This window comes from Phocoena sinus, chromosome 1 (assembly GCF_008692025.1).
Source record: "Phocoena sinus isolate mPhoSin1 chromosome 1, mPhoSin1.pri, whole genome shotgun sequence".
Lineage (NCBI taxonomy): Eukaryota > Metazoa > Chordata > Mammalia > Artiodactyla > Phocoenidae > Phocoena > Phocoena sinus.
In genome coordinates, this window is record NC_045763.1 from 106,558,717 (window position 1) to 106,583,072 (window position 24,356).

General features: G+C 39.9%; 1 protein-coding gene across 2 annotated transcripts in view; it reads right to left on the reverse strand.

Annotated features, from left to right (window-relative positions):
* Nucleotides 1-214: 214 nt before the first annotated feature.
* WARS2 (tryptophanyl tRNA synthetase 2, mitochondrial) overlaps nt 215-24,356 on the reverse strand; it is an 87,403-nt gene continuing 63,261 nt past the window's right edge. The window contains exons 3-7 of one of the 2 annotated variants that reach the window (XR_004346080.1): nt 21,300-21,380; nt 17,589-17,674; nt 4,072-4,190; nt 1,600-2,344; nt 215-1,171 (exon numbers count right to left, since the gene is read on the reverse strand). Coding sequence is in view for 1 of the 2 variants with exons in the window: in XM_032607382.1 (XP_032463273.1) it covers nt 1,896-2,344; nt 4,072-4,190; nt 17,589-17,674; nt 21,300-21,380 (735 nt within the window). In the remaining variant the exon portion in view is untranslated. Of the gene's footprint in view, nt 2,345-4,071; nt 4,191-17,588; nt 17,675-21,299; nt 21,381-24,356 lie in introns of both variants that reach the window. The other variant, XM_032607382.1, reaches the window with a different exon arrangement.

The following is a 24,356-nucleotide window of genomic DNA, read 5'->3' on the forward strand; positions in this document are numbered from 1 at the left end:
AATCATTATGGACTTGGATATTAGACTTGATGAGTCCTCAGGTCACTTTCATACAACAACAGGATTCTCACAAGCCAACCTCTTCTGTACAGGGATTTGCTCCTTAGAAGTTACCACAAGTCATCTGGTTTTCCTCCTCTGAGATTCTTTCCATGGTGCCTTTAGTTCTTCGGATGAAAGGTGTGGCAAGGGGGTAAAGAAAACACACGGACAGTTTGATAGATCCACCTTTAATTTAGTCATTTTCCAGTATTCATACTAGGGTTTCTTTGAAAGGAAAAAACCAACCAAACAACAAAAAAAAAGAGGCTTGCAGAAAATATGCCAAAGAAGCTCCCTAGAGCCCACTCTAGACAACCCATTCCAAGAAAAGATCCAAAAAGGGTCTTTTAATTTGGATTCTGGGATGCAGTGTTAGGTGTATTTATATCTGTTCTGGTAAAAGGACCACTCTACTTTCTTCTCTTAGGAAATGAGTAAAAATTCTTTGCCCAACATGCTCGTCACTCATATATATAAATGGTGACGATTGGCAAAAAACTTACAAGTAATTTCTGTTACAAAATCAATCAGGCCCTGGTGTGCTGAGTCACAATTATCATTTCCACTTTCAGGTGTGGGAAAGGGATGTGCAGAGAAGGTAGTTTTTAGAGTGACTTGCTACTACTTTGACTGAGGTAAAGGTAAGATGAGAAGCTCCCGCTCACTGGGAAAAGCTGACTTGTCAGGCCAACTACTCTTGCAGTCGGGCAGAATATACTTTGAAGTGTCTCTGAAATAAGCATAGGAGACAGGACTTGGGACCGGCCTTGGGGATTCTGAGTAACAAATGTGACCAAGGTTGGCTGAATCCAGGTTTAAAGCTGGCAGCTAGTGGTTGACTTGCTGATATAAACAGTGTCAGTAGTTCAGGTCTTATATTTCCAGTACCCACTTTCAAAACAAGAATGCTTGTAGTCTCAAACATGTGGCTTCTGTGACTTCTGACTTCTGTGCTGATGAAAAAAGCACTATTCTTAGGAATAAGGAGTAAAGGTTTTGATCTTGGATTTGCTTCTTACTCACGGAGAGAGATTGTACAAGCTAACTGTACTCTCTAAGCTTCATGCTCCTCAGGTGTAAAACGGCAATTCCTCTCCTATAGATTTCACAGTGGGTTGGTGACGTTAAACTGAGAGACAAATGCAAGGAAGTACTTATTAAGAACGTAATGTATGGACTCGGGCTTTTGTACAATAAATAAATCAAGCTGAAATAATGCAACCTTCTCAGAAGGTCATACCATGTATCTCTGAATTTAAAAAACAAACAAAAAACCCAGATAATACTTGCTAGAATAGTCAGTGTGGTCTCTTGGGAAATAAATAGATTAAATACAATAAAGCAGGTACCATCTCAGTGACAAATGAATGATAATCATCAACCTATTTTTATGAGATCTGAACACAAATTGGTTCAAATGGCATCCCAAGGATTATAAGCCTAAAACTTCTACATATTACTTTTTAAAAGGGGTGGGATAGAGAAAGTGAGCACCTGTGACAGTAAGGACTTCAGAGAGACAAAAATGAAACACCCACTTGCCAAATTGCTACTTACCTCAATCACATTTGTGTGAATAAATGAGGCCGAGTGTGCCTCACATAATTGAGGATTCAGATAGCTATGCCTTCTTTGTTTGCTCTTTTTTTTTCCCCACAGAATTTCGCTGATGGGATTTAGAACATTGCTCTATTTGAAGGCTACAAATCATTATTCATCAAATGAAGCCAATGATCAGGTATACCAAATTGTGTGTCCCCAAACTATAATTGTTCACTTGTGAGGAAAGCTGCCTTAATAGGAGTGCGTGGACCACAAGACAGAAAAGACTTTTTGTGACTCGTTGAACCTTCCTATAGAAACCCCACCAATTTCTTCACCTCCTGGCACACGGGATATGCTAATTCTTTGGCTTTTGCTGACCCAGCTTGTAAAACCTTCTCTAAGTGGTCCTTGTTCGTCTTCAGTTTTTCAATTTCACTCTTAATTGGAGCAAATTTCTCAATCACAGCATCTGCCACCACCAGCTTGTAGCGAGCGGTGTCGATGCCAGCGCTGCGGCAGACCACCTCCTCCACAGGGAGCCCTGTCACTGCTGCATGGATGGCCACCAGGTTGGACACGCCCCCTCGGCTGGCTGGCTCGTAGGTGACCTCCGAGGTGAAGTCCGTCACAGCCTTGCGGAACTTCTGCACTATCTCCTCCGGGCTGTCTGTTATTCTGACAGTGGCCAGTTTATCAGGGTCTGATTTTGACATCTTGGCAGACGGATCTCGCAGGGATTTTACCTTCTTCATTGACGCTAGGTAAAAGCACCAACACACACGTACCAGAGACAAAAATCAAACAAAAAAACAAAACAATAAAACACCAATAGGAATGTCAGTGTCTAGATCTTAAAAAGTGCCAAGAACACCAAATAACTTTATTATTTTTATCTGATTATACTCATTGTAATAAATTAGCAATTTCTATAAGCATGAAAGTAAAGGTGTCTGAAATGTGTAATAAAATGTTAATATTTTGATCATATTTTCATGCATCTGTTAATGCATATATAAACATAGAAACATATAATCTTACACAAATGAAATTGTATCAATCGTACTGTTTGATATTTTCATGCATCTGTTAATGCATATATAAACATAGAAACATATAATCTTACACAAATGAAATTATATCAATCGTACTGTTTGATATTTTCATGCATCTGTTAATGCATATATAAACATAAAAACATATAATCTTACACAAATGAAATTGTATCAATCGTACTGTTTTTGCTGTGCATACCTATTAAAAAAAGTATTGTCTATTTCCTTCTTCTCTGCTCTTCCTTATTGGCTAATCACCCCCTGCCCACAACCACTGCCCTTCCTACCCCCATGCCAGTTTTCACAACCTGTGGCATCTTTCCATTTCTTTACCCATGATTATATAAGTAATTACCAACACACACACACACACACACACACACACACACACATGCAAGAGTGAGAGAAGTGACTTGTTTATTGCTCTGATAGAATCAAGATGTTAAGCTGTGCTTCATAAAACCTGTGTTATTAATAATTGCCTAATTTATGGCTATTACAGAAACATATAAAGTTGAAATAGGTAAAATAACAATTAGCCAAAGCATTAAAATAGTCCCCGTTGCTAAAAGAAGGTTGATTTCAATGCATGGGGTGCCCTGAATTTATTTGTGTGAACTGTTGGAATAACTTAGTAATTTATATCCACCTTATGTTTCTAAATTGACACTAGGCACATGTTATACTCTTTGAAATGCAGCCACCTTAATAAAGATGGGCAGAGCTTAGGTTCAGTGATCTCCGCCCCTGCCACAAGTTTACACTGCTACCAAAATGTTGATAGAGATTTACAGCTTTTTTTTCTCGAGAAGATTCCAGACGAGCATAGCCTTGCAAGCAGATGAGGTTTTGGATTCAGTAGGTAGATTGTACATTCTATCTCAGTTGTATATTTAAGAAGGCAAAGTGCGAGGATGATCAATGCCCTCTTGTTTTATCTAGATTATGATCCAGCAGTTCTTACTCTTATGACTTTTGTTCTACTGTGAATAGAGAAGGCAAGGTCAGCTGGCTTTGGAACCAGAAGAGCTCAATGTAGGGCCCAGCTTTGCCACCGCGACTTGGATACAAAGTCAGGCTTGCCAATCCTTAGTTTACTCATCTATGAAATAGGGAAAGATACCTGCTCTATCAAATGAGATATGTTTATATATATACATATATATATATATGATACTCTATAATGAAAATGATTATTTGTAGTTTCTAGTCTCTCCCATACTTTTCAAAATTTTGGTTATTTTAGTCAATAATCCAATGAGGTCTACTAGTCCTACATTACAGAAAAAGATGGGATTCTCATTATAAATCCTGAAATCTGTGCACGACGAAGCCAAGTTTAGTCCCAAGAAAGTTCCAAGCTTCTCAGTCCGTTATCCAATCCTCTCTTCAAAATGCATCCTGATTTAAAAATTGTATGTTTGTTACTTACTCAGAATGGACCTGGGTACTGGGAAGAACTCCCCGTACTTCTTGTTAAACCCCTGTGCTAGATCCTGAACTAGCTCCATGTGCTGGACTTGATCCTCCCCAACAGGAACGTGTGTGGACCTTTAATAAAAGACAGACAGAGACACTCAGCAAGGCTCCTGCTTATACTAAAATGGTATTGCAAGCAGCTGCATTTCCCATGCCTATTTCACTGCTCATGTTCAACAAGTGTTCACCAGCTACGGAGGGAGTGTTGAGACCCAAGTCTTTATCTGTGTATCAGACAAATGGCAAGGAGACATTTGTCTACTCTAGTTCTGTTTCTTCCATAGCAGAAGAATACAGCCTTCAACAGCAGGGTGACAGGATCTTGCTGGGAGGGAGGAATGGTATCTTATATAGCATATGTTCCAAGCCTAAGTGTATTTTAAACCACTCCTCTTTCCCTCACCCGGTTAGCACATATTATCCTAGCTTTGACCAGATGCTTTTTACTTCAGAGCTTGCACTCACACTTGAAAGACACTCCAGCCCGCTCTTCAAATCAAAGATGGCAGAAAGTTCTTTGGGCAAGAGTTTTCCTTCCCTGTCACACAGCGAGTAACTCAAGATCTTTTTGGAATATGCTCTTTCGTTTTCAAGTAAATTGTAATCACAGAACAATTAATATACTGCAGGGAACTTAAATGAACAACATCTATTAGTACAATGTTGATGGATCTCCAAAACAATGTTGAATGAAAAAAGCAAGTTGCAGAAGACATGTAGAGTACATGAACATTTCTCTTCAAAGTACATATGACAATATTATATATTGTTTATAGATGCATACATAAGTATAAAAACATACTGGAAGCTCCTCTACAAATTCATGATCATAGCTGCCTCTAAAGAAGGAAAGAGAGGGCTTCCCTGGTGGCGCAGTGGTTGAGAGTCCGCCTGCCGATGCAGGGGACATGGGTTCGTGTCCCGGTCCAGGAGGATCCCACATGCCGCGGAGCAGCTGGGCCCGTGAGCTATGGCCGCTGAGCCTGCGTGTCCGGAGCCTGTGCTCCGCAGCGGGAGAGGCTGCGGCAGTGAGAGGCCCACGTACCGCAAAAAAAAAAAAAAAAAAAAAAAAAGAAGGAAAGAGAATGGGTCGGGGGGAAAGGAACAAAGAAGACCTTGATTTTAGCTGCAATATTTTATTTTATTAAAAAATGAAGATGGGGCTTCCCTGGTGGCGCAGTGGTTGGGAGTCTGCCTGCCGATGCAGGGGACGCAGGTTTGTGCCCCAGTCCGGGAGGATCCCACATGCCACAGAGCGGCTGGGCCCGTAAGCCATGGCCGCTGAGCCTGCGCATCCGAAGATTGTGCTCTGCAGGGGAGAGGCCCCAATGGTGAGAGGCCCGCGTACCGCAAAAAAAAAAAAAAAAGAAAAAAAAAAATGAAGATGTAAAATGAAAATTATCAACATATAAGGACTTTATTTATAATTAGTTTAGTCCCATATATAAAGATTGCAGTGTTGAATCATGACGAGGTACATCAAACAAGGGAAGAATTAACCATTATAGAGAAGTCTTGACGGGGAAAATGTTATACTGAAATATTAGTGGGGAAGGAGACAGGTGACTTTAAGTATTTAATGTTTGGCTGGGAGTTGACATTTGATAGTATAGTTAATAAAGTGCTGTAGTATCTTGATCAAGGAAGTTTAATATTCTGCCTGTGAAAGCAGCAGCCTTAAAGTAAACTTGAATATTTAAATGACAATTGTACCTATGAGGAGAATAGCAACTTTTCAAAACAACCACAGAAAAGAAAAACTGCTAGAAAACTATGGTACTTTGTTATAGAGAGAACTTCCTAGCCTCGTGGTTAATTAGTGGTCCTTGAAAAACTGGAAGAGATATTATTTTCCTTGTGAATTACTGTCCACAGGCTACTGGTTTATTGAAAATAGTTGTGTAGAGCATGAGGAAGTGGAGATAGTTTTGACTATCATAAAGACTAGCTACTTTATCCCTGACTTAAAGCTATACTACAAAGCTACAACCATCAAAGCAGATTATACTGGCCGAAAAACAGACACACAGATCAATGGAACAGAATAGAGAGCCCAGAAATAAACACATGCATGTACAGTTAATTAATCTATGACAAAGGAGGCAAGAATATACAATTGAAAAAAAAACTCTCCTCAATAAATGGTGTTGGGAAAAATGGATGACTACATGCAAAAGAATGAAACTGGACCAGTAACTTACACCATATACAAAAATTAACTCAAAATGGGATTAAAGACTTGAATGTATGATTTGAAACCATAAAATTCCTAGAAGAAAACATAGGTGGTGATCTTCTTTACATTGGTCTTAGGGATATTTATTTTCGATCTGATTCCACAGGCAAGGACAACAAAAGCAAAAATAAACAAATGGGACTGCATCAAACTAAAAGGCTTCTTTATCATTGACTTTCTTTTTTTTGTTGTTTTTTTTGCGGTACGTGGGCCTTTCACTGCTGTGGCCTCTCCCCTGCGGAGCACAGTCTCCGGACGCGCAGGCTCAGCGGCCATGGCTCACGGGCCCAGCCGCTCCGCGGCATGTGGGATCTTCCCAGACCGGGGCACGAACCCGTGTCCCCTGCATCGGCAGGCAGACTCTCAACCACTGCGCCACCAGGGAAGCCCCTAGTTCTGTCTTGTTTTTTAAAGAAAATTGCTGGGTGACCTCAATAGGATTAAAAGACGCATGGCTGTTATGAGACATGAGCAAGAAATCACAAAAGGGGAAAAATATACGTGGTGATAGAACACAATAAAATGAAGGGAAAGTGAAATGATGAAATAAAACTAAACACATAATAGAAGAATTGGGAGAAGTAGGAGCAGAATCCTAAGGACAGGTCATATCAGTGACATGGATAAGAAACTTAAGGCTCTTCAGGGACTCAGAGCAAGAGGAAAAAAAGAAGTGTGATGAGCAAATGACAGGTTGGAGGACCATCCTCTGATCTAAGATTATGGTCCTCCTCAGGAAGACATCAAGATCATATGAACGAAGCAATAACCTCAAACAGAAGGAGGATTTACTGAATTAAGAATAAACAAGTAAGCAGACAAAACTGAGTATTGAAGGAACTCAACAAGTTTTAGGAAAAAAACACTGGAGAATCACACCAAAACACAACCCAGAAGAAATTTTAAATGACAAGTTAAAGAAAAAAATCCTATATGCCACAGTCAGAAAATAAAGACAAAAATAAGAGAAATCAGGTTGATAATACAACGGAATAATGTTTATAGGGTTGTGAGAAGAAAGTATTAAAAACCTAGCCAAGCTGTGTTTTATATGTGAACTATAATAATGATGGTGATAATGAAGTAGCTAATAGCTACTGAACACTTCCTATATGCTGTACACTTTGTTAAGCACTTTTAATGTATTATTATTGTACTTAATCCCATTTTACTGATGAGGCAAACTGAACAGAAAGAAATTCTCAGGCATGTAAAGGACTGGAAAAAAATTTGAAGCAAATCTACTGACTGAAGAACTCAGAAATGGAGATGCCAAGGTATAAGGACTGGCTGTAAAGACTAAAAACATAAAGTCTAAATTTTGGTTACAATTTGAAATAGAAAATGATGTAGTCTAAAATCAAGCCATTTAAATAAAAACAATCTATTGAAAATCCCAGGTTAGTTTACAAAATCAAAACGAAGTGTGAGTATAGACTGAGGATCTACAAGTGTGATTAATAACCCATCTTACCACATGATATCACGATAACATTTATTTGGAATGATTAGCAAAAGATTCAAAAACACATTTTTGAAAAGAGAGAAACTGGCATATAAATGGACAATGGCAGACATTATATGGCCAAAAAACTGACCCAAAACCTCTGGAGCAACTAGCTCAGGAGGCCAAACCACAGTCTGCAGCAATGGGCCCAGCATGGTCAATGACTGCCAATGTCCCAGTTCTTTGTCCTAGCTTTGTCCAACCCAGGACCAACCAGAGAAAGTCAAATATGCTTCCCAAACCAATCACGTAAGATGCCCCATTTCTAGTTAGTCAGCCTCCAGCTTCCCCGTGGCAACAACCTCTAAACAGAGCAACCCTGAAGACTTTCTTTCCTATAAGGCCTCTGTACTCCCCTGCTTGCCTGCAGAACACAAGTGATGGTGGCTGAGTCTCTTGCTGTGACAAGTTCTGAAAGGCTGTTTTCTCATTTGGGTGGTCTTTGTTTAAAGATGGTCACTGCTAGAATTAAAAACAGAAAGCACACCTTCCAAACATTGGAATACATAAAAGCAAAAAACCCACAATCTATATAGCAAAAGGCAGAAAACAAAGAAAACATTAAAATCAATAAAAACAGAAAACATTTAATGATGTGGGAAAATATAAGCCAAAAAAAAATAAACAAAAACCCAGGATGCAAGCTTTTTGGAAAATACATATAATGTACATTCAGATAAAGGACAGGCCACAGCGGTTAGAGGGGGCGCTCTGCTGTCAGGCAGTTCTGGGGTCAGATTCCTGCTCTGCCACTCACCAGTTGCGTGTTCCTGGGAGAGGTATTCAACCTAAATCTGTTTCATTTTTAAAGCTGACTAATAATAAGTTCCTACTCATGGGGTTACTTGATGAGTGAGTAAAATAATGCACACAAAGCTCACAGTTTGGTGCCTGGTAGACAGTGTGCAAACAAGGAATGTTAACTTCAAAAACTGGTCTGGAGGAAATGCACCAATATGTTAAAAAGAACAGAAATAGTAGCAGTGATTTTTAATTTTTTCCTGTTGAATAGAGAATGCTTAAATTATAATAGAACATTGAAATGAACCTGTGAGAGACCGTGGACTCTCCTACTACTAGACCCTATAAAGACAGAAAACAAAATGGTGTATCCTGGAAAGTTTACAGTTCAAATGTTTAAGGCAGGGAGCTGGATCTATTGAACATATTGCTCTTCTATCCTACCAGCATGTTCCTCCCTTAAATCCTGCCTATTGTTGCCTTGATTTCGGGTCTAAGCTTAAATATCACCTCTTTGGAGAAGACTTTCCTGACTACCATCTCCACAGTTGGCTTTCCCCTCTTATTCTTTTTCACAGTATCTTATTTATTTTCTTTATAGTATTAACCCTAGTCTAATTATTTTACTTCATTTGTTTGTTTATTTAATTGTATGTTGTTTTCTCTCCTGCTATGAAATAAGCTTTTTGAGAACTTGTCTTGCTTTTCAATCTATTTCTAACACCTACTAGATTTGCCTGGTAGGTAGGAGAAGCTCAACAAATATTTCTTCAATAAATGAATGATCTTAAGAGGAAGTAAGTATAATGTATATAGTTATATACCACGAGAAAAATTATAATAAAATAAGCTTATGATCAGACTGAATCTAAATCATAGCTCCAACAGCTACTAGCGAGTTACCATAGCCAAGTGTCTTACTGTTCCTAAACCTCCATTTCCTCGACAAAATGAGGATCATAATGGTGCTTACCTCTTACTGTTGTTTCAAAGATTAGATGAGCTAACCAAGCATAGCACAATACTTGATAGTAAGAGCTCAATCAACACTGGCTATAACATATATTCATTAATATCTGATACCATGAAGGACAAAATGATACAAGAAAGGTATATTAGGGACCTTGATGTGAGGTACCTTGTGGCTTTTTTCAAACCAGGACCATTTTCCTTTTTGATAGCTGACTCATACCACGAACATAAATATCAACATAAAATCCCAAAGACAGTCACAGACCTGGGCAGCAATCCTGATTTGGGAAGAAGAAATATTTCAAACTGATAGTTCATATATCTGATTAGGTTATACCCAAATACAAATGTTATATGAAAATGTAACATGTTACAGAATTCTAAGGAGTCTTTTAATTTAAGGAAAACAGAGACAGGATAATGAGGGCAAGGGAAAATCCAGGGACCATGACAAAGGATCAGGAAGTAGTTTCTCTTCTTCTAAGGTCAGTAAATGAATTTAGGAAATTCTACAAAATGATTGTTAGGCCATGTCCAGTGCTCTCTTCCACACAGCCTGGAGAAGAAAGTCACTGGCTTGACAAGTGGCAAAAACAAAAATGTTCCTTTTTATGTTTCCCTCCTGTCCACAACCCTGTACATGCTCCTCTCTGAGATGTACGTGCACACGCCCACCTTCCTAAATTCCTGTCCTTTGACTGGACTTTGCACTCCTGTCTTGTAATCATAGTGAGGCTGACACACAGAGGTTACCTTGACTCCCCCAAACCAAATTAGCCAACAGGGCAGGTTAAAAAGCAATTACAGTAGCCCATAGGAAATCACAATGGACTGCAACTAACACAGAAAAAACAATTACCATAATCAATACACTTTAAGCACATCAAAATGAATATTTCCACATGTCAAAATGGTTCCAGATTCACCAAGCAACCAAACTAAACAGAAAACACATTTAGTTTTCATAATGACTCTGCATGTGTCTTTGCCTTATGTCGGATCCTAGCCTCTTTTCTTACAATTCTGTGAGGTTTTGCTTTTTCAAAAAAGGATTAAAAAAATTTTAATTTTTTTCACCTGGACCTATTGCTCCACTTGGCTTTTTCATCTGATTTCAGTTTGTTTGTTTCTAGTCTTTCCTCCCTCTGCTCCAGCTGGTCCTTTCACCTCCTGTAATTTATCTTGGCCCTTACTTCTCATCCATTGAGTTTACACTCTACATTAATTCAGTCTGTCTTTGATTCTGCTCACTTATGGGGCTGATTCTCTTCACATTTCAACCTCTCTACTCACACTCTTCCTCTCACTTCAAATAATTTAGTGCTGTTCTTTTAAAATTTATACCCTACATAATGATCTCCATATTAATATGTCTTCTCTTTTTCCCCATTTTCTTTTTTTTTTTTTACTTACCCTGACTGTACTTTCTTAGACACAACATAAAACAAAAGTCTTTCATAATTTTGATTGTTACAACTTCTGTCACACAATAATGCGTCTGATCATCGTCCTTGGTGACTAAACCATTTTTCTTTTGCTTAGTTCCTTGTGGCATCTACGTTTACTTGGGATCCACCCCACCCCTCTGGCAGAATTAGTGTCCAGATGAATAATCATTGCCTACAAATATCTGCTCACAGAGATTTGTTCTCTTATTTTTTTTCCTACTACTTTGGCTGTGTTTATGCATTTTCGGCGCTACTGCCTTTAACCAGCCTGGCTGCGATAGGAGTTTGGTGCCGTTTTTCCTTTTGTAAAGGATGAATTCACCACCACTGGTTGCTTGTTGGCTATTCTGTAATGACTCTTTAATTTAGCAATTATTTATTGAAGACCTATGCTATGCAAGGCCTGGTGCCAGTACTATGAGAGATATAAAGAAGGTTTTAACTTCTAGGGAGTTAGCTTCCAAGAGGAGAGAGAACACCAACTGAAGCTATAAATTCTTCTGGCTAGTCCTCTTACAGTATTCCCTATCTCAATGAATGGCAACACCATCAACCTAGCTGCATAAGTCAGGAACCTGGGGACATCCCTGATAGCTCTTTCTCATACACATCCAATCCATTATGAAATCTTATCCACTTTACATCCTAAAATCTCTTAAATTTGTCTCTTCTCTTCATCTTCACTGTCACCATCATGGTCTAAATAGGCTAACGAAAGAGCCTCTTAATAGACTACCCTGGCTGCTCTTATGCCCCTATAACTCATTCTGTGTATTTTAATTAGTTCTTTTAAAAGTACAAATCAAATCATTTCCCTCTGTCCTTCAAAGTGCACAAATAGCTTCCCCCTGCTTTTAGGAGAGTGTACTGGATTGTCTCTTGACCTCTCAGCATCATTGTTTCCTTCTACGTTATTTCTTGATTTTCAGGGGCTAGCAGCCTGTAAGCTACATTTCTCAGACTGCTTTCCAGTAGGGTTCTGGTTTACTGCAGGCGCTTGTCTGATAGCTCAAAAGTGAAAGAGAAAGAGAAGAAATGATTGCTTTGGCTGTTGTGGGTAAGTATGTGAACCTCAGCAGAGTACTGAAATGACATTTGGCCAGCAGCTTTCAGAATCTCATAAACATTCAGGACACACTGACTTCGCAAAGAAAGAATGTAATGCAAAAACTAGATGTCTCCAAAGCAGTTTTAGGAATGAATTATCTCAACTGTTCTCAATGGCAGTGGTCTGATCCTCAGACATTACAGCAACTCGGCTTCTCTCTGGAATTACCAAGTCTGACGTTTCTGACCAATCATCTTACTCTCTGTACTCTTGGCTTGGGGTTGGTTTTGGTTCTGCTTACTCATAGTTCCTTGAGGCCTCTGTTTCCACATTTTCCTTTGTCATTTCAGCTTTTGCTTTCACTATCTATCTTCTTATCCTCTTCCTGTATTTCTCTGTTCTAGTTCTTGAGAAAGAGAAACTGAGTAGCCCAGGTAATCACTCTCATCTCTAGTTGAGCAGACTTGGTGGTACCTCTCTAAAACTTCTTTTTTTTTTTTTTTTGCGGTACATGGGCCTCTCACTGTTGTGGTCTCTCCTGTTGCGGAGCACAGGCTCCGGACGCGCAGACTCAGTGGCCATGGCTCATGGGCCCAGCCGCTCCGCATCATGTGGGATCCTCCCGGACCGGGGCACGAACCCACGTCCCCTGCATCGGCAGGTGGACTCTCAACCACTGCACCACCACGGAAGCCCAAACTTCATTTTTTTATCTGTAAAATGGGAATAACACCACTTAACTGTCTTACAGAGCTGTTGTGAGAATCTGAATAGATAATGTATGTGTAGCAGCCAGTATGGCACCTAGCAAATAATGCTCACATGTGAATTCCTTCTTCCCTTTCCCTCAAGTCCATGCATAGTGCATTTTTCTAGATTAGTGGCCTTCCAGTTACTTAACAAGTATTTGCTGTATGTTCATAAAAACTATGTATGTGTGTATATATATGTGTGTGTGTGTATATATATATAGAGAGAGAGAGAGAAAGAGAGAGAGAGAGAGAGAGAGAGAAATATTTACTTAATATATATATCTAGCTATTGGAACTTAGATATTCAGAATAATAATGTAGATATAAAATAAATTATAAACACTTGTTATTTTTGAGTATTTTGTCTCTCTTCATATACCTGCTATTTTATTATGCTCTCAAGCTTAAGATGGTCTCAGGTCTCCATTCCTGGGTTCCTTACGAAGTTCTGCCAAAACAATTACATTAATCTCTCATACACTTATCTGGAAGGCTCCTCTTCCATTCCCTTCCCTCTTGTTTGTTCTCCACCCCACCATGTACCACTCAATTCTAATGCTGATTTTGACAAAAGCAAACATGAAATCTATAACTGCCCTGCACATCAACATTTTATGAAGAGGCCACATATACATATTCTGGTGAGAGAAAATATGAATGTTTTTTGTATCTATTTTTATTTTTTGTATTTATCTATGTTTATAATGTATATATTCATAGACATTCTAGTTATGATATTTTTCAAAATCCAGAAATATCTGAAACAAAACCAAACAAAAAGTAACCCCAAGTGCTTGAGCTCTGTTATAGGCAAAACAATGGTACAGGCTAAAAATCAGACCTGGGTTTGAGTCCTGCCTCTGCTACTTATTATCAAGCAATTAGGAAATTTCTAAACTTGGAAGGAAGCACAGTGATACAGATGAGAACTCTATGTTAGCAGAATAAATGTTGTAGTAGACAGAGCTGATTTTATTGTACTTGTCTGCACACTTTGCAGGGGTCCAAATGACACATATGCCCTGGTGTGGCAGTGGTGCCCCGGGGAATAGTCTGAAGGAAGATGGCAGGAGGAAAAAGCTCAAAGGAACAGAGTCTATGGGATGGAGCATGGTGGCTGGTAGCAGTATGTCCAGCCTGAGACCAGACAGGAAAGAAATGTAGGGCTATCTCTCTTTAGAAAAGGAGCATGCAGGTACCAGCTCCACATCTTTGTTCTAATCGTGGCATTACAGGGAGGTAGTTTCTAGTTTCTAGGCTAAGGTAGGAGACAATCATCTTGAATACTGATAATTACCTAGTTTTGTAGAAAAATACTTTTGTCTGTTTAACAAGTTATATATAAAATATCAGAAGTCTGATGGGGATAGAAAAACATATGTCATGAAAATTTTCTTTTCAGAAAATAGGAAAAAGAAAGGCATCTTATGGCATTCTTAGTACATATTCCAACCACCAAATAGATCAGTAAGCGTTAAAGAAGGAATATTTATAGTATGGGAATTTTTTTGCTACTGGGAGTAGGCTGGGGTTACTGAGGCTGGAGAAGTACTACTTATCCTTGGAAGCCTTAACCGACTGTGAGAACCTGCTGATGTTGGGCAGAGTAAGACAGACAGGAAGCTATCGGAAAGCTCTTGGTGTTTACCTGCCCCCTCTGAAATAATTATTGTTTTGTGTAAGAAAAGAGGACATTCTCAACTTCAGGCTTGGGTTGAAAGAAAGGTAGATGATATGACCGATTTGGGGATGTTAAGGAGATATTTCTGCCAATATCAGCCTTTTAAAATGTTGCTTGCATTCTTAAAATATTTGTATTTATATACTAGGTGATATCAATTCATACATAATCTGTTTAATAACCCCCTGAGCTATGTCCCATTAATGCACTTTATGAATGAAAGAAACTGCAGGATTTTTATCATTCTGACAATTGTATTTTCGGGCACCTGATAAAAATATATTCATCATCACTTTGTTATATATTATCTATATTGCTCTGGTTGTTCATGTGATGATCTTGTTTCCTAACACAACGACTGGCTCCTTAAGGAAGGTGAGCACTGGCCTCGGGAGACCATAATCACGCTCTGAGGCTCCTCTGTCCACTGTCTGGCTGTGTGGCTTGGGCAGATTGCTTAACCTGCCTGGGCCGCATTTGTAAAGCAAGGCAGTCGAAGAAGAGGCCCTTTAAAGCTCCTTCCCACTCTGCTCCATGGTATCACAGAGGGCAGTCATTCTTGTTCAAGTTTACTCTTTTTCACAGCCCTGAACTCAGAGAACTCCCCCATTATAGCTCTTGAACTGCTGAAGAAATCTGTTGTGCTGTGTGCTTCCAAATCCTGGCGCTGAAAAATCAGCCTTTGGTTCTATGAAGAAGTAGCCCTTGAAAACGAAACTAGACATAAGATTGTAATAGTCAAAGACATCATCATCAATCATAGCCAAGTGACAGATTTCATTTTAATCCTTTAATAATGATTTTTCTCATTTTACAGGTGACAAAATCAAAGTTCTTTACAGAACCTTTCTAAGTAAATATGCTACTTCACTGGGAAATATATTATTAGACCCTCATTAGACTTTCATTTGCTGCTCCTGGAGAAAAGTGTTCTAGATTTCCCAGGATAAGTCAAAAGTTACTTATTATAAATAATAAATGCTATCAGGGGTCCAGCATTCAAGTTAATATATCAAACAGACACATAATCCTAACACATAAGTTTGAATCAGAATTAAAGATAGATTGCATGTACTAATGGACATTCCTTATATGTAAAGGTAAGCAGCTATTCTTCTAGCTGTTTCCATCATAATTGCACGAGGGCTCTGAGGTCATGTCACAAGGTACATATACTGTCATCTCCATGCTATTATCACATTTACATGCAAAGAATTCTAGTTTTCCCACAGAAGAATCACTATTTTGTTTTTATAAATTTATTTTATTTTTATTTATTTTTGGCTGTGTTGGGTCTTTGTTGCTGCGCGCGGGCCTTCCCTAGCTGCGGTGAACGGGGTTTACTCTTCGTTGTAGTGCATGGGCTTCTCATTGTGGTGGCTCCTCTTGTTGCGGAGCACAGCTCTAGGCACGCGGGCTTCAGTAGTTGTGACTCACGGGCTCTAGAGTACAGGCTCAGTAGTTGTGGCACACGGGCTTAGTTGCTTCGCGGCACATGGGATCTTCCCAGACCAGGGCTCGATCCCGTGTCCCCTGCATTGGCAGGCGGATTCTTAACCACTGCATCACCAGGGAAGCCCAGAAGAATCACTTTTATGGGCTCAAGGTTTTAGGGGAAAGGGGTAAAAAAGACCCATATAGTTTCTCTTTTTCCTCAGAAGCTTTCACAGTAGCAAGGTTTGGCCATGACTGTATGCTGACTGGGAGGCTTTATCTCTAAAAGGCCAAATGGGGGCCGAGGGAGGTGATGTGGAGATAGGAGGGAAGAATCGGGAGACGAATGGGGTCAGAACCCTCCAGAGAGTGCACGTATCCTCTAGCTGTATAGTTTTGAGACCTGTAAGTAGCAGCAGTAGCTGACTTATAGATTATGGGTCCGAGAAAAGTGAGGGCACCCTATACCATGTTGAAAAACTTGATCTCAACCTGCAGGTCCAATATAGCAGCCACTACAACAGGCAGCTATTTAAATCGAAATTAATGAAAGTTAAATACAAGTTAAAATTCAGTTCCTCCGTCAACATTTCAAGTGCTCAATAGCCACATGTGACTACCGGCTATGGTCTTAACGCAGGTAGAGAACATTTCCGTAACTGCAGCAAATTCTATGGGACAGCATTGCTTGAGAGTCTAGATTATACGAGAAATCAACATTTAAAACTCTTGAAGTGGGCTTCCCTGGTGGCGCAGTGGTTGAGAGTCCGCCTGCCGATGCAGGGGACGCGGGTTCGTGCCCCGGTCCGGGAGGATCCCACATGCCGCGGAGCGGCTGGGCCCGTGAGCCATGGCCGCTGAGCCTGCGCGTCCGGAGCCTGTGCTCCGCAGCGGGAGAGGCCACAACAGTGAGAGGCCCGCGTACCGACAAAAAAAAAAAAAAAAAAAAACTCTTGAAGTGTAATTATTACTAGGGAAGGATATATTCTATAGTGGTTAAGAGCACAGATTTTGTACCCAAACTTTCTAGATTCAAATCCTGGGTCCAACCCTTGCTAGCACATGACCTCGAGCAAGTTACTAACCACTCTGAGCCTAAGTTTGCATATCTGTAAACTAAGGATGATGATGGTATAGTTTTATAAGGTTGTTGTGAGGATTAAATGGGTTAATGTATGTAAAGCACTTATAATTGTTTCCAACACATGGCAAGTGCTATTTAAGGGCTACTTCTCTTTTTTTTTTTTTTTGCGGTACGCGGGCCTCTCACTGTTGTGGCCTCTCCCGTTGCGGAGCACAGGCTCCGGACGCGCAGGCTCAGCGGCCATGGCTCACGGGCCCAGCCGCTCCGTGGCATGTGGGATCTTCCCGGACCGGGGCACAAACCTGTGTCCCCTGCAGCGGCAGGCAGACTCTCAACCACTGCGCCACCAGGGAAGCCCTAAGGGCTACTTCTTAATATTATTAGGTTCACATTAAAACATACTTCTATAATTTAGTATTATTACCAGGGAATAGACACAAATAGATTCATGTGTCTGATCCTTTCTGTACCCATCTTTCCCCGTGAACCGAATCTTCTTGAGATAGGTGAGACATTCTCTTGTCAGCATGACTACATCTAGGACGAGGGGTGAACTCTGCTCCTTACTTGTACAGCAGAACGTCAGCTGCCTGGAGTACTGGGTAGGTGAGCAGGCCCATGGTTCCATTCTGCTTCTCCTTGGCAGTCTTTGCCTGCGGGGGTGGAAAGAGAGGAGGGAAACAAATCCGACATGAACCTAATTATAATGCTAAATTAGGAAATCTTTAAAGCAAGCAAGGGGTGATTTGAAGCCACCTGTAACAACATTCTATCTCAGTTCCTGTTAGTAACTCTGGCCATCTTCTGGCTGGCTTGTCTCCATGCTCCAGCCTTGGGCAGGAATAAGGTGAATCCGCTTCCCCACTGCCCCTTGAAATGATCCTGCACTGCCACTATATCTTTTTCATTTTATTAAAGTAAGGACATAAGATTTTCTAGGTTCCAAATCAGATAAATTCTAGATTTCACAGGGAAGGTCAGAAAATACCATGAAATTAAATTTCTATAAATTAACATTAGTTAACATCAAATTGTTTGTGGAAACTTCCCAGAAAGTCTCACGCTCTATTGACAAAACTGTAATGTTCCCTTAAAATCACATTAAAACAAAACAAAAAACCAGAAAATCATGGCATTAAAAACAATGAAACTAAGAGAAAATTTCATCTAACCCATCCTAATTATCTGTCCTGAGAGTAAAGTGATCCAATAAACAGTACAGGTGGTATAAATCAAAATATTTCCTTAACAGGGAAGCTGATGGAAACACTGGAGGTGATACTAGAAATATTTAACAACTGGCGAGCACTGGGTGCTGAATGTGAGCCCTAGTGATACTAACTCCCTTGCTGCAGGGAATCTGGCTTTCTGAGCAGAGCTACTTATTAGCAGGGACTATTGTGTGTAGTTCACTGGTAATTGCTTCTAAGGCCTAGGTATATCATATCTTGTAAAATGATAAATGGATATTTTGGTATATTTTGGTGTGTAGATAAGTTTTATTTGTTGAGTTAATATGAATCACTTCCCTGAAATCCAAAGATTCCTGAATGAAATGAACAACTCAATTTATAAATGTGCATGATTCTGAGGACCAAACTCACATGCTCACAACTCGGGGTTCCCCAACCAAAATGCAGACACAACCTTTGAGACTGGGTCTGAAAACAACAGCTCCTCTCTTTAATCATCTTAACGTTCCATAATTTAGTTACAAATTTTTCTAGTTACTTCAAGTAGTCTCTGGCTTACAGCACTACTAATGCTATAGGCCATTCATAGGAAATTTGAAAGTTTGATCATACAATTCCTTCAGTACACCTTATTACTACGTCCATGATAAAGGCCAGTTTGCAATGATCATAGGGTAATTATAATAAAAGTTTAATCTGGGGGGCTTCCCTGGTGGCGCAGTGGTTGAGAGTCTGCCTGCCAATGCAGAGGACACGGGTTTGAGCCCTGGTCTTGGAAGATCCCACATGCCTGAGCATCTGGAGCCTGTGCTGCGCAACAAGAGAGGCCGCGATAGTGAGAGGCCTGCGATGAAGAGTGGCCACCGCTTGCTGCAGCTAGAGAAAGCCCTTGCACAGAAACGAAGACCCAACACAGCCAAAAATAAATAAATAAATAAATAAAAATAAAGGAATTCCCTTAAAAAAAATTTAATTTGGAAATGAGCAAATGGGAAAAGAACCCAGTCTTTAAAAGTTGCTACTGTCGGGCTTCCCTGGTGGTGCAGTGGTTGAGAGTCCGCCTGCCGATGCAGGGGACACGGGTTCGTGTCCCGGTCCGGGAAGATCCCACATGCCGTGGAGCGGCTAGGCCCGTGAGCCATGGCCACTGAGCCTGCGTGTCCGGAGCCTGTGCTCCGCAACAGGAGAGGCCACAACAGTGAGAGGCTCGCGTACCTCAAAAAAAAAAAAAAAAAAATTGCTACTGTATTAGATTTATAGTCTTTTTATATTAGAATACTGGACCTTGAAACTACAAAGTAAGTGGGGAGGTGTGGAGAGCTCTATTACTTATTGGATGCCTATTATGGGCCCCAGATGCCTCACAACTGTGCTATTTCATCAATCCTCCAAATAACCCTGACCTCTCCAGCCCTGACCCTACCCTTCCTCCCCACTGTTTTGTCCCTCACTGCCCCAATCAAAACCAACCTAGGGGTTCTTATCTCTTCCCATAGAACTGGAACCTTTCCCTCCTAAAACTTTTTACACTTTGATTGTTTGTTTAACTGTCTGTTCCCAAATAAACTATAAGCCTCATGAAAGGGGCTGCATCCATCCATCTTGGTAACTGTAATACCTCCAGCCCTTAGTGTGATATGAGACTAGCAGAAGGCATCACCAGTATTTGTTAATGAAGGAATGACCACAGAAGACAGTATACCATGCTCTACAGTTAAGACTGGCTTTGAAATCCATGTTTTCCCCAAAGATAAGAAGTCACGGACTAGTAGAAGCCTTCTTCAGAATCATTCACTAGTAACGTGTTACCAGGAGGTCCTCAGACGCTATTTTAAAGTGGGAGGGACTTCTCTGGTGGTGCAGTGGTTAGGAATCCACCTGCCAATGCAGGGAATACGGGTTCGATCCCTGGTCCAGGAAGATCCCACATGCCGCGGAGCAGCTAAGCCCGTGCGCCACAACTACTGAGCCCATGAGCCACAATTACTGAGCCTAGATGCCTACAGCCCATGCTCCACAAGAGAAGCCACCGCAATGAGAAGCCCGCAAACCACAACGAGGAGTAGCCCCTGCTTGCCCCAACTAGAGAAAGCCTGTGTGCAGCAACGAAGACCTAATGCAGCCAATTAAAAAAAAAAAAAAAGTGGGAGCATTTCCCATTAAATCAGTTCTTATAAAAGGATTTCAGCGTTCAGTGTTCAGCTTAGCATTACCATATTACGATAAAATGGGAAAGTCTTGCCCCAAACCAAAATACGGTAGAGAACATTACAAAATTTTGTTTCTAACTCCTGGCAGGTAACGATTCTGCAGCATCACCAGTACCTCCTAGTTAGACACTGCCACATTAAAGCTCTGTCTGTTTCTCTCTGCAGCATATGTGAAGCCTTCTAAATAGGAAATCAAAGGCTTTTGAGGAAATCAATGGCCCTGAGAATATGCTGGAAATACGCTTGATACTGATATCAGTGTTGACATAGTGGCGGGCCACCTACCCTCAGGTTATCCAATTGCAAAAATACATGGGAGTAAAGTACTTTGAATTACCCAATTTATATTTCTCTGCTGAACTTCTTAGAAAAAGAATAGGCTTAATTTTTCTGTGGGTTTGAATTGTTGCTTGGACTCAACTTGTTTAAATATTAAATAAAATATGTTGTCTCTTCTCCCCACAATGAAAACATTCTGGCCTTAATGCCAGTTAATTCCGGTGGAGGCAACTTCAGAGTCCAGTAATCCAGAAATGGTGATTGTTTGTTAATTAGAATGTGGCACGTTCAAAGTCATTTACCAAGTCTATGTAAAGGTCACTCAGGACCGACCATGCACAGATAAAATCAAATAATTAATAAGCTGGATATTTTCATCCAGTTTTTCAGTTGGAAAGAATCTTAGAGAACCCTCTTACTATCTGTTTCATACCCTGAGGCGGTGAGGGTCTAGCTAGCTGCTAGAGTAACAGACCAGGGAGGCCAGCAAACTCAGGATTCCCAGAGCCTAACACAAAAATAAACAGAAAGAGGAAAAATAGCTGCACTGGGAACTGAACTTCTTTCTGTTTATTAATCAGATCACTGGCATTTACCTTCCACTGGTGTAAATGTTGTAATCGGGGTAGTCTGACCATGCAGGTAAGGATCCAACTTAATTGTGTGTGTTCAGACACCTGAAGAAATAAAATAGAACATTAACAAAGGTGGTCAATATCTTCTTGCATATAAGGCAAAACCAAACAGACAACAGGTATTACCTTGGCTAAAAGTACCCCAAATGAGGGTAATTAAAAAAATTAAGGGGGCTAATTCATAATGCATAGAATTTTAGATGAAGAAGACATCTTCAAAACTACCCAATACCATTACTATTCTAGTGTTTAAATCCTCTTCACAACATCCCTAGCAAGCAGCTGACAGTGAGAGGGTTTCATTATGTCCTGAGGCATCTATTTCAGCACAGGGCATCTAGTCAATATTTTATAATAACTTTGTATGATGTGTAATCTATAAAAATATTGAATCACTATGTTGTACACCTGAAACTAATATAATATTATAAGTCAACTATATGTCAATTTAAAAAGCCAATGTAATTAAGAAGACACATACATGCACACACACACACACACACACACACACACACATGCACGCATGCACACTGGTCAAATCCTCTCTAAACGAATTCTAAATATATGAAAGCAGCTGTAATATCTTACATGTAAATGGCAAAGAAAGGTACTGGACTTAAAGACTGAGTCCTTTAGACCCAGAGAAATTTGAAATTTAGGAATCACTTTATCATCTGAAAGCATGTTTTTAGATAGTTTCTATTTCTTCCTTTTTTTTTTTTCTTTTAAGAAGAGGTTTAGTCAACAAGAAAATATAACCTTTTCCCAATTTGTTTTTGTTTTAACCAAATTCAATCAAGTCACCAAATCTGGCAACAATTGGGATGATCCTTGGGTCCAGGCCAGGTTCTAATTGGTGACCTAGAATTTAAGGTCTATGCATCCTGTTTCTGGACCCTGGGGATTCCGAGCCCTTCATCCATTGTGGCTTTTTGTGTGTGTGCCCATCTGATTTCCTTAAAAAGCAGAGGCTGTTGCCAGCTCTGAAAAGTGGCCCCAAATGTGTTCTTTGTGGGTTTTGCAAATGGAACATAAAGGAATGAAGCTGAATCAGCCCAGGCCTATTTTACTAGCAAGGAATCGCCATCTGGCATAAGACAATTTCTCGTTTTTTTTCCTCAAGTCATGGAGAGGGAAGAGCTGTTTTTCACATGTTTGACAAAGAATCGCTTTTAAAGTTTTGCAAGTCGCTGGGTTGAATCTGTCATCTTTCTTCCAAGAGGCATTTGGGATTCATTGAGGGCAGTGACTTTGACAGCACTGTCCATGCAAATTGCTAACTGCTGCTGTAAACAAACAGCTATCAGACAGAAACAGTAACCCTGGATGGAAGCAAGAGGATTATAGTTGCGTCCAATCACCAAGCAAAACACATTCCCATTAGAACTAATAAAACAAGAGCTGTTTTTTGACATGAAGAAGTAGGAGAGATTTTTTTTGCTTCTTTACTGAATTTGGGAAAGGAATAAAAACACAGAATATAACCATGGACATGTGGAAAGAGACAAGATGATTTCTTTCCTTCAACTAGGGCTCAAGAGCTCAGCTTTGGTGATATGCAAACAGCTACCATGATGTCTCCACGAAGTCAAGTATTTTCCAGTAGCTTTTTATTTGGCTATATGGAATGAAACTTATTGAATATTCTGCAGAGATCTTCCTGGTGTTTCCAAATAATGTGGTATTAATTAATTCAATTATCCTTATTTGGAAAAAGTAAGTAAAAGGTCAAAGGCAATTAATTTTCACAATTTATCTATAATATTATAATTTATAACATAAATTAATATACCATTAATAATTACACAAGAAGGTAGTATACTTTAGGATTTAGCTCTCTTAATTTATTCATATTCATGGCAACTGCTTGGAAAAGGTCAGATTTCTATTTGGAGAAAAGTGAAAATGGTATTAAATATAGTACATTCTGCCTTATGTTGTGAAATCACAAACAAAATAACAATATAATCTGGCTTAGCCACAGAGAAACAAAAGCATGGAACAATAAGGTGGTCTGTTGACCATCCACAAGTAAGTCAGCAGTGATTAAAGGTTTCTGACCTCCTAATTATAACAAGTAAAGACATATGTATTCTTCAGTTAACAGCAGTTTTGCCCATCTTGTTCACTGTTGTAAAACAAGAATCTGGCACACTGTAGGTGCTCAGTAAATATCTGTTGAATGTATGAACAATAACAAAGGCTGCAGAAAGAATGGTTAGGACCAAAAAGAATCCATTAGATTTAGCAATGGACGTGTTGGTGATCCAGGCAAAAGCAGGTTCAGGGGAGTGATTGGGATGAATGCTAAATCTATTATAGAGGGGTGGGTTGAAGCGTGACTAGGAGGCAGAATATGAAGGCAGACGTACAAGAAGTATAGCAGAGTGGATAAGAACTCTCTCTCTGAGCTTAGGCTACCGGATCTGAATGCTAGTTCTGCCACTCAGTAGCTGGGTAACCCTGTGTAAATGACTTAACCTCTCTGTGCCTCAGTTTCATCATTTATAAAATGAGATTAACAACAGTATCCACCTGACAGTGCTTAGTACAGTACCTAGCACACAGTAAGCACTCAATAAATGGTAGTTATTATGACTATAGATAACTTTTAGAAAGACTCTTTTAACTTTTTATTCTGAGATAATTATAGATTTGCATATAGTTGTAAGAAATAATACTGAGAGATCCAGTAAACCCTTCACCCAGGTTCCCCCAGTGGCAGCACCTTGCATAAATATAGTGCAATATCACAACCAGGAAATTGAATTTGATACAATCCATCCACCCTATTTAGATTTTACCAGTTTTACATGTACTCATTGTGTGGGTGTATTTAGTTCAATACAATTTTATCACATGTGTAAGACATTTCTTTTTTAAGGAGTATAGAAATGAAGGTAACTAGTAAGGATTAAGAATAAAAATTTTGTTTTGCTTTGCGGTACGCGGGCCTCTCACTGTTGTGGCCTCTCCTGTTGCGGAGCATAGGCTCCGGACGCGCAGGCCCAGCGGCCA